This window comes from Falco peregrinus, chromosome 1 (genome assembly GCF_023634155.1).
Source record: "Falco peregrinus isolate bFalPer1 chromosome 1, bFalPer1.pri, whole genome shotgun sequence".
Lineage (NCBI taxonomy): Eukaryota > Metazoa > Chordata > Aves > Falconiformes > Falconidae > Falco > Falco peregrinus.
Window position 1 is genome coordinate 87,204,647 of NC_073721.1, and position 16,102 is coordinate 87,220,748.

Here is a 16,102-nt window from a genome sequence, read left to right on the forward strand (position 1 = left end):
TGCCCAGGGAAGTGGTTGAGTTACTATCCCTGGAGGTGTTTAAAAGACTTGTAGATGGGGTGCATATAGGGATGTGATTTAGTGTTAGACTTGGCAGTCCTAGGTTAATGTTTGGACTTGATAATTTTAAAGGCATTTTCCCAACCTAAACAATTGTATGTTTATTTAGGCAAGCCATAATGCTTAATTTTCATACAAGACTGTATTTCTCAGGTTTATGGGGCTCCTTTTCAGTATTTGTTTAGAATGAGGTAAGGTGTTTCATATCATCTGTTAAGTGCCTCAGAACTGGGGAAATTTCAAACTCCACCTCCTGCTGAAGTGGCATTATTTGAAAATCCCTCATGAATTTTATGTGACATTCTAATTCTGTCCATGCCAAATTTCAGTGACAAAAAATACCTATATATCGTAGTGCTTTCCAAAACAAGTCTACTCTTTTAGACCTCCCCTTGCTCATAAAGTGCTTGCCCATTCTCATGTGTTGTTGGCATGTTTTTTTTTGCCTAGCAAGACACTGAATGATAGCAAAATAAACCAGAAAAATCCTGTGAAGGATAAAGATGGTCTTGTGGCAGATGTTTAAGTGATTGAAAAGATTGTGTTTTTAGTGACTGAGGTCACTTAATTTTGTATCCTCTCTGCAGAGGGAAAAGGTAGCCACTGTATCCAATTTAATATATGCCTATATCCATCTGGTTTTAATGTGACTTTAAATTTCATTCACAGCTAAAGAACTCCTCTAAAAGGATTATTTCAGTTTTCTCTCCAACTGTTCTTTTTCCCATCTTATTGTAGGCTTCTATTGTAGTTGGGGCTTTAGGATATGAGAGGAATTTTATGGCCTACAACCACCAAATATAAAAAGTTTTAGTTGTTTAATTTACTGTGATTCCGAAGCTAATGTTTCATGTTTTTAGGAAGAGCTGCTAGTATTCTTTTTACTCATTATTTAATGGTGGGCTTCAGTGCTTTTGGGTAAAACTTCCAATGTTTGACCTTCTCTTGAAGGAAAAGTGGGTTTATTTGGAGAGCCTTATGACTTCTCTGTTGCAAAGTTAGATAGTTTGAATGTTAATTTCTTTTGTTGTCAGAAGTGAGTTATAGGGGCTTTATTATATCAGAAGCAATGTCAAACCACTAATTAAGGTTTTCTTTGCCTGTTGAAGTCTAACAATGTTTTGATTTCCCTCACTAGCTTTTGAAAGAGCATGCTTTGTCAATACCAGCACAAGAATCCTGGCCTGTCGTTGGACAGTTCTCAAGCATTGGTTCAATGGGAGCCGATGGGTCCAAATGGCTGTGCTCAGAGTTCCAGGAGAGCCTGGTGGCTGCAGGCAGCAGTATGACAGCTCTCCTTAAATGTGATGTTCCACTCCGTTTGGTATGTCTTTTAGATGCTAGTGACCTTTACTTAACACTTGTTCATTTGTTGTTTAAATCTTGGTCATTGGTTTGCTTTTACCTTTTGGAAGGCATTGATGTACTTTCCATTGTGAAGTCATAAGGATGCCACTTCAGTGTTTTAGTTTACATACTAACTTGTATATGGAATACTATAGAAACGTACTGTAATTTCCATCTCTATGACATTAGAGTGTTACATTATCATTATATTATCTTTGTCTTCCGTTGAGTCTTGTATCTGCTACTGAGATGTAACTGAAGCCTGAGTGATTAATACCTAAGCCAAATTATTTTCTAACCTGGTTATTTGGTTATTAGCACAATTAAGGGCATGTGCAGAAACAAGTTTGTAGCAGGAGCTTGTTAAATCAAGGAGAAAATGTTGTCAAACTACGACCTTACGATATGCTAATTGCCCCTGCATACTGATATTTAAGAGATGAGTCTAAAATCTCATAAAATAATGTTAAGGGCTTACTTTGACACTGTGGAAGTGGTTGAAGCAGGATTGTTTGAGTCTTGCTAGCTAATTTTGGTAAGCTGTGCAAAAGCAGTAAAGATATTACAGACTTCCTGTGTTACTGGCACACAACTTCTTTTAGGCTGCATTGTCATTTTATTCTGAAAAATGAAGCTTTTAATGTTTTCCTCAAGGTATTTTTTTTGTTTGAAAATTGAGAGCTGTGTCATCAAAACTATTCTTTCTCACCCCACCCCCCACCACCCCCCACCCCTCTCCAAGGTTTATCCTACCGTGAACAATGTGAGGCAAAGTCTGGAAGGCTATCCCGGTAAGCAGATGAACCCCCATTTATTAGCATTTTGTGGTCATAATGTCCTGCAAAATCACTTCAGTGGTTGATTTTGAATGAACCTGAAGTTGTCATCTTGCTGAGAAGCTGGTAGAATAGGTGGCAGTAGAATCATTTTATTACTGTTGCTGGAGCTCTGACTCTAGCTCTCCTATTGTGATTGAATAGAAAAAGCTTTATGGGCATTGTTGTAAAATGTTTGTCTGTATAACCATGTTCATATGTCACTGTAAGGAAAAATCAGCTCTTGCCTACTGTTCTAACTTAATCATACTTTCATTTTGACAGAAAATTCAGGTTTGAGTGTGCCAAGTTCTTGTGATGTCTTTGCAGTGCCATCCCGCACATCAGATACAATAGAGAATAAGATGTTTCACTACTCATTAGTAATTTTTTTAATATTGCAGTATGCAGTTGTTCAGTCCTCTCATGTTTGTGTTAATAAAGTCAATAGTTTGTATAGAAAGCATAGCCCCAGCCAGCCTGAAAGAGGAAGAAGTACTGTAGTATTCTGATGCAGCAAAGCTTTTGTTTCTCAAAAGCAAGCACCCTTGCATCCTAAGGGACCTGGCTGATGTCAGTGCGAAGCTGTCTTTGATTAGTCTGCAAAAGGTCAAAGCAATTGGAAGAGGTTCATGAGGATTAGTGATTGGGATTAGTCAGCATGCGTTTATATAGGAGAAATCATGCTTGATTAACCTGATGTCCTTCTATGACAAGGTGACTGGCTTGATGAATGACAGGAGTGTCCAGTATGTTGTTTGTCTTAACTTTAAGGCTTTTGACACAGTCTCCTAACACATTACAGACAACCTGATGAAGTACAGGCTGGATGAGTAGATGGTGAGGTGGTTTGGAAACTGGCTGAACTGCCAGGCCTCAATGGTTGTGATCAGTGGCACAAAGGCTAGCTAGCTGGAGGCCAGCCAGTAGTGGTGGTGTGTGCTAGGCATTGATATTGGGGCGTTTAATATCTTCATTAATGACCTGGATGGTGGGGCAGAGTATACACTGTAGTTTGCAAATGATAGAAACTCAGGAGGAGCGGTTGATGTATCAGATGACTGTGCTGCCATTCAGAGGGGCTGTACATGCTAGAGAAATGGGCCGACAAGAATGTTGAGCAGTTCAAAGAGAGCAATGCAAAGTACTGTGTTGGGGCAAGAATAACTCCAGGTACACGCTGAGGGGTGACTGGGGAAAGACCTGAGAGCGCTGCTGGTCACATAGCTGAAGATGAGCCAGCAATTCTCTCCTGTGGCAAGAAGGCCAACAGCATCCTGGGCTGCATTAGGAAGCACTTTGCTGTGGGGTGACCCATCCCCTCTATTTAGTACTGGTGAGGTCACATCTGGAGTGCTGTGTCCAGTTGTTGCCTTCCCAGTACAAGACAGACATGGACATACTGAACCAAACCCAGCAAAAGGCCACGAAGATGAATAAGGGATTGGAGCATCAAGGGAAGGCTGAGAGAGCTGGGTAATTCTTCAGCCTGGAGAAGAGAACTTTCCTGGGAGATCTGATAATGTGTATAAATACCTGATAGGAAGATGCAAAGTAGAGGCAGATTCTTCACATGCTGACTGGTGAAAGAACAAGAGGCAGTGGACATCAATTGAGATAAAGGAGATTCCAGTGTAATCTTAAAGCAAAAATGTTTTCTGATGTTTAAAGTTGCTGGGAGAGAGAGGTTGTAGAGTCTCCATTCTCGGAGATATTCAAAACCTGACAAGACACTGTACTGAGCAATATGCTCTGTTTGACCCTGCTTTGAGCAGGGAGTTAATCTAGGTGATCTCCAGCGGGTGCTTCCAGCTTCAACAATTCAGTGATTCTTTGGCATTGGTGAATTCATAAACACGTGCTCCTGTTCCAAGCTGAATACCTGTACTCCTGTGTAGTATGAAGTAGAGTAGGTGTTGAACTCTTCTAACAATTGGTAGAATTTGAACACAGGGCTAGCAGGCATGCTTTCAGCTCTCTTTTTCATCTGAATTGAGTGGTGGTTGGACAAATGTAGAAACTGCAGCCAGTGCATTTATAGATGTTAGTTAGGGTCTTTTGAAATACTTTTGCTTGTCTCAGCATCTGTTTAGCAAACTTTTAGGAAAAAAAAATGGTAAGAAGTGCAATGACTTCTTACTGTAATTTCTTTCACATTGTGAAATAACTTGGTGAGTTACTTAACTCTGTATTTGTACACATGAACAGCTCCATGGACTCGTGCAGTTAGTGCATTCCTGAGAGTCGTAAAGCTTTTGTAACAGGTCTCAATGGTATCTTCTAGGACAGGTTGAATGCAGTAGGTTTTGCATCATGTTTGTAATAAACAATACTAATATAACTCAGTATGCCATGGCTGACTTTTCTTTAAATCCATTTGGAGAAATCACAACGTGCCTTAGCCAAAGACCAAATCAATACAAATATAATTTCATCAGAGAAGTTCTTGCTTTTTAAAATGTTTTTTGGTGGTCTACTTTGTTTTGGGGTTTTTCTGAAAGTTGCCTGTTTTATTCCCTCTAGCTTGTATGAGTAATGATTCTGATTTGTTGATATCAAGTGGTATTGTAACAAAAAATTACCCATAAATATCTGTCTTATAAAAGTACTTAATTCTATAGCTTGTATATTGTTTCTCTTAGTGTAAATCTGCTGTGTAGTGTTTAGAAACTTCTTAAACTACAAGAATGAGGAAAAAATCCCCATCCAACTACATACTAGTTTATATTACTTGAGCATTTAACCATTTTCTGAAAATAAGCAATGAAGATAATATAGATAGCAAGCATCTGGAGGAATAAGCTGCTTCTAGTATGTCTTTCAAAAAACAAATGTACATGTTCTATTTTTTCCTTAAGCTGGTGGCTCGCTTCCATACAGTATACAGACAGCACAGAAACAGCTGTGGCTACATTCCTATTTTCAGTAAGTAGAGCTCAATGCTTTGTTGTTTGTTTTTCTTTTTTTCCTTAGACTGTATGTTTAAACTTACAATGCTGTAATGTTTGAGTTTCAAAAGCAAATTAAGGGGAAGCATTCAGGAGTATGATATTCTTCAACTCCTTAAAAGAAAAGCTGTTAGTTTTTTATCTGCTGGTTTTATCTCTAAAACAGTCAAAACATGCTATTTACCTGTTGCTAATGGAGACCACTACCAGACTTTGGATTCTGTATTTAAGCTTTCCTTCTCTGAAGTGGAATAATGTTACTCTTCTTTCTTTCTTTTTTTTTTTTTTACAGTTGTATTTCACTTTCCCACTTATGCATCAGTATTAACAGGATTTCAAGTGAGCCACGACAGGGTTAGGAAGGCTTTTGTGTTTGGGTTCTTTTTAAGTGCAAAAATTCTCAGTCTCTCATGGTAATATCTTCTCTTAAAGGTGCCTGACGTTTTCCATTAAGAATTCTGTTTTCACATGCTACTAATTTTGCCAAATTCTAAATCTAGCACATTCCATGCCAGATGTCTCCCTGAGGCTGAATTTTTAAAAACTTAAGCATGTTTTGAGAACAATGGGAAAAGTTGTTTTGCACAGATGAAAAAAAAATAATAATTTGGTAACCTCTTATAAGACCACAGCTCCCCATTCCTTTCAGCAGAAACTTTTAATTTTTCCAGGTGGGAGTTGCTCTGGTAAGATACTTTCCCCATATCTAAGTAATAGCATGTAAAATTGTGTATATATTCAGAGGGCTGAGAATACAATTGCTAGTGGCAGAGAGCATTCTCCATTCTGGACTGAACGTGATTGCTGCTGTGAGCCTTGCTGATCCATGTCCAAGGAATGGAACTGGAACAGAAAGCATGTGAGGCTTTGTTTCTCCTGCCTTTGAAGTGTGCTCTATGAGCACATTCGGCAAGGAAGAAAGCTACAAAGATGTTCAAGACTTCAAGATTGTTCAGTTACGATTAAAAAAGTGAGGAGACAGTAAAACTGGGGGTGTTCATACAGTTTTAATTCAGTTTCTATATATACTTCATGAGAATCTTGTTGGAAGAAAAATATAGCTTTTTTCAGTTAGTCTCTTATTTAGTGTACAGAATGTTACTTGATGAGATCATTCATTGATTTATTCCTGTTTAATGAGAAAACACCCACATACCTGTCTCATTGGGCATACTAGGGTCCTGCTCTGGCAACAAAAGGGCTGTTTTAAATAGAAGGAATAGCTCCTTGTTACAAGCAGGGAGAGAGTAATGGAGTTGGAAAGTGGTGTCCTGTAGTCTCACCCAAAGAGGTAGAACCTCTGCCCCAGGCAAACAGTTTTTGTAATGTGTGTGGGCTGCTTGTCTGTCTCTTCTGCTGGCTGAGTCTATTTAACCTATAATGCAGCTCTGAACTGTAATTTCTCAGAAGAATTAGGTAACTAAACATAATGTTGATTTTACTTTTCTGATTGTAGCAAATGATTACTAGATCGCTTTGTTAGATTAGCTACTGTGTAAATGGTGCAATTTGTTCAGTTTTCTCTCTGATAGGGTTGCTGTTTTTTCCTTTCAGTATTGCTAATTGATAAGGAGAGATTTGCAGTGCGTAATGATTTGTTAATTGCTGCTTTTGTTAGTTCCTTTTCCTTACCCCACACTTGAGCTTTTAGTTTACATGGTACCATGACCTCTAACTGTCAAAAAAACCCTAAACCAACAAACCAACATACCTCAAGCTGTAGTTTTGCTCCGTAAGATTTGTCAAAGCTAGTTTCATTTAATTAACGGTATTTATCTTGAGACTGAACATGCCTGAGGTTTACTGCAACATGAGATCAGTCCTGTCTACATCATCTGCCAGCTGCATTCTGATGAAAAGTTTACTGCTTAAAATGTGTTAAGTCAATTTGGCTAGAAGTAGCCTGAAATTGTTATATTGACATATGCTCTGCAACTTCTTGAATTTTACTTTAGGGTTTTTGTAATCTGTTTTGGCTTTTTTTTTTTCCTAAAATATGCCAGGAAAGCTCCATGGTGAAATTGAAATTTAGCTGTATTAAGAATAAATCAAATGTGATATTGTACCCATCTGAAACCCCTTCCAGTTCTTTTGGTTTATAATGTCATTATGTAGTCTGGAGATAAGCTTTTAGGCTGAAGAGAAAACATTTCTTAAATACTTCTTTGTTAATAATGCTTTTACTAAAAGCATCTGAGTTTCTCAATGGGGTAATGACTTAAAAAAAAACCCAACTAACCAAATGAAAAAATAAACCCAAACCCAGTTGGAGAACATAGTCACTTTCTTTTCCCTTCTTGTCTTTATGTATTTGTGCTGTCCTACAAAGAAAATATGGCCGAAATAGATGCTCCCTTTTCTGATTTTAACTTTCTGGAATACCAGTTTCAATCAGTTTATAATTGAAACTAACTGCAATTAGATTACTGTAGCTAGTAAATGGAAGAGAAGTGGTGGTACTCTTGCTAAAACACAGTACTTAATTGTATCTGTCAAAGATAAGGAGGCAGAAAGGCAGTAGACAGGGACAGTAGCTCAAAATTATTGCAGTTAATAGTGGGAGGAGTTTTATCCCTCAGTAAGGCAGCAAGATAGATCTAAAGAAAGTCTGTGTTCGGTTCCCAATTCTACTGTTTTTCCTGGCTTTCATTTTTACAATGTTGCTGGAGTTACCCAGGGGTTTTTGTGCTTTAAACTCGTAGATAACGTTTGCCTCAACTGTCAGTTGTGAGATAAAAGCTGTTAACAAGAATTCTTGAGTTATGGTATAGCCCTATACTCTGTATGTATGGGAAGTGTGGAGTTCTGTAGGGGAACACAAGTTTAGTTTACAGGTTTCTGTATCATGTATATCTTAGTCTGTTCTTCAGAAACAGACTTCAGTGTGGCTTGCAACAAAATATAAAAATGTCTTGTTTGCTCCAAACATGCATACAGTGTTTCCTCTCTTGCCATTTAGGAATACAGGACCAGTTCTCAGCAACAGTTTTCTTTCCTTCATCACAGGATGGGGTTCTTGAAGTAGGTCTTGACCCCTGAACGGCAAAGCTTCTTGGCTTAGCTATGTGCAAGTTAGTCCTGAAAGTCAACTTAGGTAAATAATTCCAGCCCTTCCACTTCAGTCATCTTAAGCTTTTAAATGAACGCAGTTCACTTAGGAGGGCTTTTCAGAGCTGATTGATTCTTTTTTGATTTGCTTTTTAGAGGAGAACGCTGAATTAGAGAAACGCAGAACCAGAGCCTATTATATTCCAAACTGAGGAAAGAAGTCTCTAGGTGGAGGAAGGTGTATTTAAAAGCCTCCTTCCTGACTGAGTCAGACCTAAGAGCTGCGAATGGAAAATGCTTCTAAATACTACCATGATTATGTACCCTTCAGTTATGTGCATATATTTACTGCTTGCTTACAGTTTAGATCTGTAACACTGATGCTGAACTACCCCAGCAATGGCTTGCTGTTTTAAGCTAGTTTTATATATACATATAGATACAAGCTCTATTCTCTTAAGCCCCCAAATTTCTCAGTGGCTTAGGGGCATAGAAAAGGGAAGAAGGGCAGTATCAAGAATTCATTCGTTGCTCCCAGCCTTTACTTCATGTGTAACAAATTTTAATAAGCTTGAGGAGTTTTGTGAGATTTAATTTGTTCCTAAGCTCTTTTGTTTAAATGCATAACCATTGGTAGTCTTCAAAGAAGAAATACTGGCTGGAAGTTTGGACTCAGTTTCTTGAGTACTAGCTGGAGTGGAGGAGTGGAAAACCTTGTTAGGAGAGCTGATACCCTGAGGAAAATGGTTGCTTTGTCAAGAAAAAATAAATCCTGCCCTGTGACTACTATTGAGATCAGATTTCAGGATAAAAATTCAGTTAAAGCATTTTCAGCCTTTCTGTAGGGGAAATGAGACTAAATGCAACAAGTGTAGGGTAATATCACTGAAAACATGGCACTGTAGTATGGTAATTTTAAGGCCTTAAAATAAAACTATATATGAAAACAATTCCTTTTCTTTTTCTAGTAAATGGTCAGCAGAAGTCTCGGGTCGAAGTCATGCTATGCCTCACATTAAGACATACATGAGACTCTCTCCTGACTTCCAGAAGATTGCATGGTTCTTAGTTACAAGGTAAACAACTAACCATACACCTCTCACAAAAAAAAAAAAGTCATATATAAGGTTCTTGTCAATTGCAGGTCCAGGTGAATTACTGCCATAATCCTCATAATATTATTACAAGTAGTGACAAGAATTTTTGTCCATATTGAATGTTTCTTCATTTTATTGCCCCTTTGAGGGCTGCAGGTTGAAATGATTAAGTCAGGAACTGTTGGCAGTAGTCACCAAAATCTTGTCTGGGCTGGTTCAGCATCAACTGAAGTGATAAGTATTTTTAAACCTTGGGTTAAATTTCTTTAACACATGCTGCACTTGAATGTGCTGGTTTGTACGAAACAGATGCGTATTAAGCCAAAGTTTATACTTGTGCTGCCTTATTATGAAACATGTAGATACCTAGTATTTGGAATATGACCTTTTGTTAGACTGAGCTGTTCAGCTGTCTAGCTTGAAGTCTAGCTTTGTACTTCTGTTGTTGTTTTTTAAAGCCAAAAGAGGGAGCAAGAAATTTCTTGACATGAGGGGAGAATGTCTTACTGTGAATGAAAAATACAGATGTTTCAGTTCTGCCAAAACTGATTTTTGTGCAAACCTGTATGCTATAGGCGATGGTCTTGCATCCTTACTCTTATATTCTGTCTTTCCGAATTTCATTGCTGATCAATACAGTTGCCTGCAATGACAGTAGTGATTAAGGTGCTTTTAAAGGTTTTAAGTTATTCAGATGCGATGCTGAGTCCACCTAATTCAGAAATTCACTTTTATTTTTTTCTCATGTTTCTTCTATTCCATCATTTGATACTATCAAAGAAGCATGCAGTATTTCTCTCAGTTTAAATGTAGTGTTTAAGCTTTGTGCTTTGCTGTAGAAGTAGGTCTTGACAACAGAATTGCAGGGGTTTTTTGACTCCCAAATTGATACACTTCATAGCAGATACTGATGAAGGATTATCTACAACATGGTACTGAATAACACATTAAAACGAGAATACCTCTAATATTTGTTTTCATAAATATCTCAAAGAACAAAATGCCAGGAGCAAAAGATACTGTTTAACCCTTGCAAAAATGCTTTGTACTAAATGTATTATAATGTAGGTAGTCGTAATTGAGCTAGCCTTTAATCTTCCAAAGTCATCAAACAAGCTATTTACCAGTATCAACCTCCTTTTTTGAAATGTGCAGGGAAGATTCAAAAGGCTGAATTTGTCTTGTAGATCTGTATGGCATAGACTTCTATAATTATCCATGTGGTGTACAAATACCCTTCTACATATTGTCTCTGCTGTTCCCACTGTGCTATAAAAATAGCAATAAGGAATAACACCCAGATCACTTTTCATGAAAAAACTGTTCTAGCAGTAAAGCTTCACTTCAATCAGAAGTGCATTGGTACAACTGCGGTATTTAAACATTTTCTGCCATGAAGATTATGCCTCACTGAAATGCTTTGTTTCTCTTTGCAGTGCCAATCTATCTAAGGCAGCTTGGGGAGCGCTGGAGAAAAATGGCACTCAGTTGATGATCCGTTCTTATGAACTCGGAGTCCTTTTCTTGCCTTCAGCATTTGTGAGTTCATAGTTGAAGTATAAATCCTGGAGTGTACTGAGAATATGCAAATATTGATGAGTACAAATATGACTGAATAATCTAATTATTAGGTTCTGTATTTCTGGGTTAGAAAGCTGATAGCAAGTGGAGTTTATACAAGGTTTTCTTTAAAATAGAAGCAGTCTTTTTTCCTACGCAGCAAGTATGGATTTGGTATTGATCTGACTCTGTGTCACTGAAATTACAAAAATATTTTGAAATTGTAACATATACTAAACGTTGCTGAAAAGGATGATCAAATCTCTTCTGTGCTTCTTAAAACTAGGCTGAGTGCATATTCACATTGAAATGATGTGTCTGGGTTGTAATTTGAAAAACACTTCTTAATGTTGCACTGATTGCTGTTCTTGCTCTTTCCCTGAAATGCATTTGCAAAGCCATGTGACTTTTCTCAAACTTTTTTGCTTTGAGTTCTCAAATGTGTCTTCTAAAACCTCTGATACAACTCCAAGAACATCTTCATAAAAGGCTATTTAGAAGCTGAAGGACTGTATCTTCCAGGCCTATGACAGCAGTCTCAGTATGTAGAAGACAAGTATGACCCAAAGTAACTATTATTCTAGTGTGAAGCAGAGGACTGGGAGACGTGAAAGGTTTTCATGGTAACTAAGGTCCATCTACCTTGTAGTCTAGTCTTAGTGCAGTTGTGGCAGGTGCCATGGGGTTTGGTATAACAGTATGTATGTAATATCTCTTAGTATATGTTCCCTATGATTTACTTTAAAGGCTTTCTAGGATAAAAATTGTATCCAGACCATGATGGCTAGTACCTACAACACTGTTTATTCTCTTAACACATCAAGTTCCTTATTAAACTACTCTTGCTGGTTTTTAGCCCTCTACAGAATCCTGCGCTAGTGAGTCCTGTGACTTAATTGTGCATTGTATTGAAAACAAAAAGCTTCCTTCTCTTGTTTAGATTGTTTTTGTCATACTTGGATCTACTGCCCGATAGTGGGGATGTGAGCTTCTTGTTCCTGTTGTTGATACCTCCTTCTCTCTGGTGAACCTGTTATTAACTACTGTTGGTAACATTTTGGTACTCTATGATGAGAACCCATTCAAACTCATTCCTGTGGAATTTCTTCTTTTCCAGAGGAGAATTTGGAAGTTTCTCTGAAATGTTAGTATGCTATAAGTCCTTAAAAATATTTTTTATGAATACATCTTTCCTAGATAATATTCATAGATATTCACATAACGTTTCGCTTCTGTTGACTAGTGATGTACTCCCAAATGAAAATTTACTAATATTATGATATTAAAAGTTACCTACCGTAACTGTATAACTGTAGTCTCCTAAGATCATGATATTATGATTGATGGTTTCTGGCTGTATCTAAAAGAACTCATTACTTCTGTAAACAACTCCTTTAACATTTATTAAGGAGTTGATGTAGTAGTGTGGTCTCTGATACTCTGAACATTAGAGACAATTTCAGACATTGTTCTCCAGCATGGTTTTTATGCGGAAGAAAACTTAGAGAAAATGCATTGATCAGACTGAAACAAGAAAAAAATCCAACAACTTCCTATAGTAGAAAGCATTGGTTTTGATATCGCTGTGCTCTGAAAAAAAGCAAACATCACTTGTGTAAACAGCTATTAATAACAGAATAATGAAGCACTGAGGAAAAAATTTGTGCAAAAAGACTTTACTTTTAACAGCAGCTGACATCAAGGGGTAAAATAATGCTCTAAGCTGGCTACTGTTATTTCTGGATGCTGTCAAGCAAAGATTTTACATACAGTACTGATGTGATTGTGCTTAATGAATGAAGTTTTTTGTATTAACATAGCTGATCACCAGATTGTACAGTAATTTTAAATAATTTCAATATTCCTGTTTTGACCCTGGACTTCCCATGCATTGCTAGTTCTGGAAAACACACTTCAAATAGATAGAAAATCAGGAATAATTGAGTTAGTCTTTTTGCCAAGAGTTGACCGTATGTGTTTCAGATCTGAGCAATCTGCCAAACTTTCGCTTTAAGGAAAAAAACCCCCACCAAACAGGAAAAAAGGCCGCCCCTCAAAAAACCCCCAACAAACCCAAACTGAAACCTTGTGAGAATGTTTGGCTTGCATTCCACTCTGAATCTTGCTTGCATTCTACACAAGATTTCTTGCATGTGGAGCAGGGGAGGGGGCATCACCAGAATAATTTTCAGAGGGCCAAAACCTATGTAAAAAGATCTTGATTTTTCTTCCCTGTGCCTAAAACTGTAAGTCTTAATGCCTTTGATCTCATTGTTGTGAGTTTTTCTATAACTCAGTTTCATTCTAATATCATTTTGATGAACAGAATTATTTGTTCAGGAGCATTTAACTTATCAGAAATATAAAAGATTCTGAAACACTTGAACCTTAGAAAATTTCAGCAATCTGAAGCCTTTACCCTATTTGCAAACTAGTTAACCTTTCTGCTGTTAATGACTTTTTTATCATTCTAGGTGTGTTAGACCAAAATTGTTTCTGCTTGTAGTTCAGTCTTAGCAGTTGGAGTAAAATCCACCTAGTCATTTAAGAGATAGAGAATTATTAAAAATAGAAGTGTATTTTTATTCTTGTTGCATCAAAATAACCAAAACTTAAATGCAGTGTCTAAGCTAAGTTTACTGATGATTGAGAACACATTGGATACTTATTAAGCATCTGCTCCAGCTTTTAGCAGAAGTCTGCAGGCTGTTTTATGCAAGAAAATTTAGAGATACGTTCTGCTATAAGTCCAATACGAGTACTCTAATAGTAATGAGAACTGTAAGAACAGTTTGGTAAATACTTTTGGGTAAACAGTTCCTAATGAAGCTTATGCCTTGTGGTCATCAGGGTGAGAGGCAAAAAAGACATTGGCTGGGTCTGCTGTAACAAGAGAAAAAGTTCCACTGAAACACTGCAAAATTTTAACCTCTTTTCTCCCTCCTTTGCCAAACCTCTGTTTAGGGACTAGAGATAATTCTTGGTGTGGGAGGGTGGTTGCATTGCTTTGAATCTTAAAGGCTTTTCAGCAGTTTTTACTGCATTCTAGTCATACGCTCACTCTAAATCTGTTCATGAAATGAACCACAGAGAACGTGGGTTTTAAATGTGTGAGAATCCTTGACTTCTGACATTCTGGTTTTTCCTTTTAATCAGTGTTTTGGCAAAGATAGTCAGGGGTGGTCCTGTTCTAATCCCTGCTATGTTCAGGTAAAGATCAAATTAACCTATTACTATATAGCTTTATATTATTTAGTTGAAACAGCAAGTAGTGTGAAAACTTCCTGCAGTGTGAAGGGCCGCTGCTGAAAACTTGACTATTAAGTAAGCAGATGAAAAAATGTTTATTTTGGTTTTATTGTTTGTAGTAGCAAAAAGGAGGAAGAATTAATAATTTCATACACTGGGAGCAGGAACTGTAATCTTGTACAGTGTGCCTGTAAGGTAGAATCATATTAATTACAGGAGTAGGATTTGTCTGTTCTCAGTTTATTCCACTGCTCCCTACTGTCTGATTGTTGTGATTTTCCCATAGAAAAAGATTTCAGGCTTTAAGACTCTTTAATAGTGTTATTGTGCTCTTATGTAACACTTGTGTAGCCGTCAACCTTACAGCAATAATGAAGTTCTAGTTTTCATCTTGAGAGTGTCCACCTTTTTATGACAATTTTTTTCTTCTTGAGAAAATACAGTTTCTGTGCTGCTTTGTAATTTCTTTTTAAAGTTGAAAATAAACACAACATATTAAATATAGTGTCAAATGCAAAAGCTAGGGGCCGCTATTCTCAAAACTGAACTTCCACTTGTACCCTTAATGTAGTTACAGAAGTGTAAATAAGCAGCATTGGAGGGGGTAGAGTGGGGCTGTTTGGGACCCAAACAGCTTTTCAGAGTGCAAGAAACATACATATTGGCAAGATCAATCACCAACACCAAGTGATTTAAGTACTGCTGGAAACAAATTAACTGTTGGCATCAAGAATTTGAATGGCTGGTGTTTTATTGCACTGTAAACTTACCTTTATGATGCATGCATAACAATCTTTTATCTGAAAACCAGAAACAGCTTAATGCACCCAACATATTTCTTTCTTGAGAGTTGCCAGTTGATTGTTATAGCAATGGAGTTCAGAAAAAAATTGGCAAAACTGTCCAAGAAATGGAGCTACTAGAGAGCCAAGGTAAGTATTATGTTATGTACTAGTGGTGTGCCCATGGTAGATAAGAGTTCCTGAGGTATATCTATACAAACCGCTGTCATTAGTGACATGCCTTCCATTAATTAAATACATTTGTAATGTTTTAGTAGACACCAATACCTCTGGCAGTTTTTCCTTTATGCAGCTTTAGGAGCCAGCATTTAAAGAAGGTGGTTCCAAATATCTTTAGGTGACAGTTAATTTAGCTTCCATAACTTGAGATAACCTGTTCTAAGGCTGTGTTTCAGTCTAATGATACTCTGCATTAGACTTTATAGTGATAGGATCTGACCTTTGAGAAGTCTAAGTGTCAAAAATCATTCTTTCAAAGGTGTCATTAACTGCTAGAGATGAAGATTTTGTCTACTGGGCCTTCCTTTGTCATCAAAGGCTGTGGAAATTTTGTAACAATATCCAGTACAGAAGGAGCCTTCAGCAGGATTGTAGTTAGTTACTCATAAGAGTAAAATAATCTCATTTCTATACATACAGCAGATCAAAACACAAAAGTTACTCATACAAACCTAGCCAAGATCTTGATCTTGCTGAGTAGTTGTAGGGCAAGTTCAGATTTGCAGAAAGGATGCTGACAAGACTGGGATTGTGGCAATCATTTTTGTTTGTTCGAGGCCTCTCTTAAACCTACAACTGCTGCAGGCTTAGACTCTCAGCCTAGGAAGAATACATATATAGTGAAGCTTTGCTGCAACTCAAGATCACATTCTGGTGACAGGTAGGTTGCTGTACCTGTTTCACTCAGCAGATCAGTCTGTTAGAGAATTAAACGCCTAAGCTAGTCTGTTCCTTTGAGATGTTTGAGAAGCCAGATTCCAACCTACCTTATCACATGGAACTGCATCAACAGTTGGCTGTACCATGACACCAGCCTGTGCATGGCTGTCTTCATTGCCTTAGTTGTACTGGCACTGGTGCTTATTGGCATTTCTTGTGCTTTAAACCAGCTTGGATTGGACTGGCCAAAACCAAATGGCACAAGTTTTCAGGTGTTGTTCCATGAACCAGCACAA

The 16,102-nt window shown here is 37.5% G+C and overlaps 1 protein-coding gene across 1 annotated transcript in view; it reads left to right on the forward strand.

Moving 5' to 3' along the window:
* The window catches only part of TDP1 (tyrosyl-DNA phosphodiesterase 1), a 45,357-nt gene that overhangs the window by 13,598 nt on the left and 15,657 nt on the right, over window positions 1-16,102 (forward strand). Inside the window, exons 10-14 of the mRNA XM_055812703.1 lie at window positions 1,199-1,384; window positions 2,150-2,198; window positions 5,081-5,147; window positions 9,187-9,294; window positions 10,752-10,854. Coding sequence (XP_055668678.1) covers window positions 1,199-1,384; window positions 2,150-2,198; window positions 5,081-5,147; window positions 9,187-9,294; window positions 10,752-10,854 — 513 coding nt within the window. The remainder of the gene's footprint in view (window positions 1-1,198; window positions 1,385-2,149; window positions 2,199-5,080; window positions 5,148-9,186; window positions 9,295-10,751; window positions 10,855-16,102) is intronic.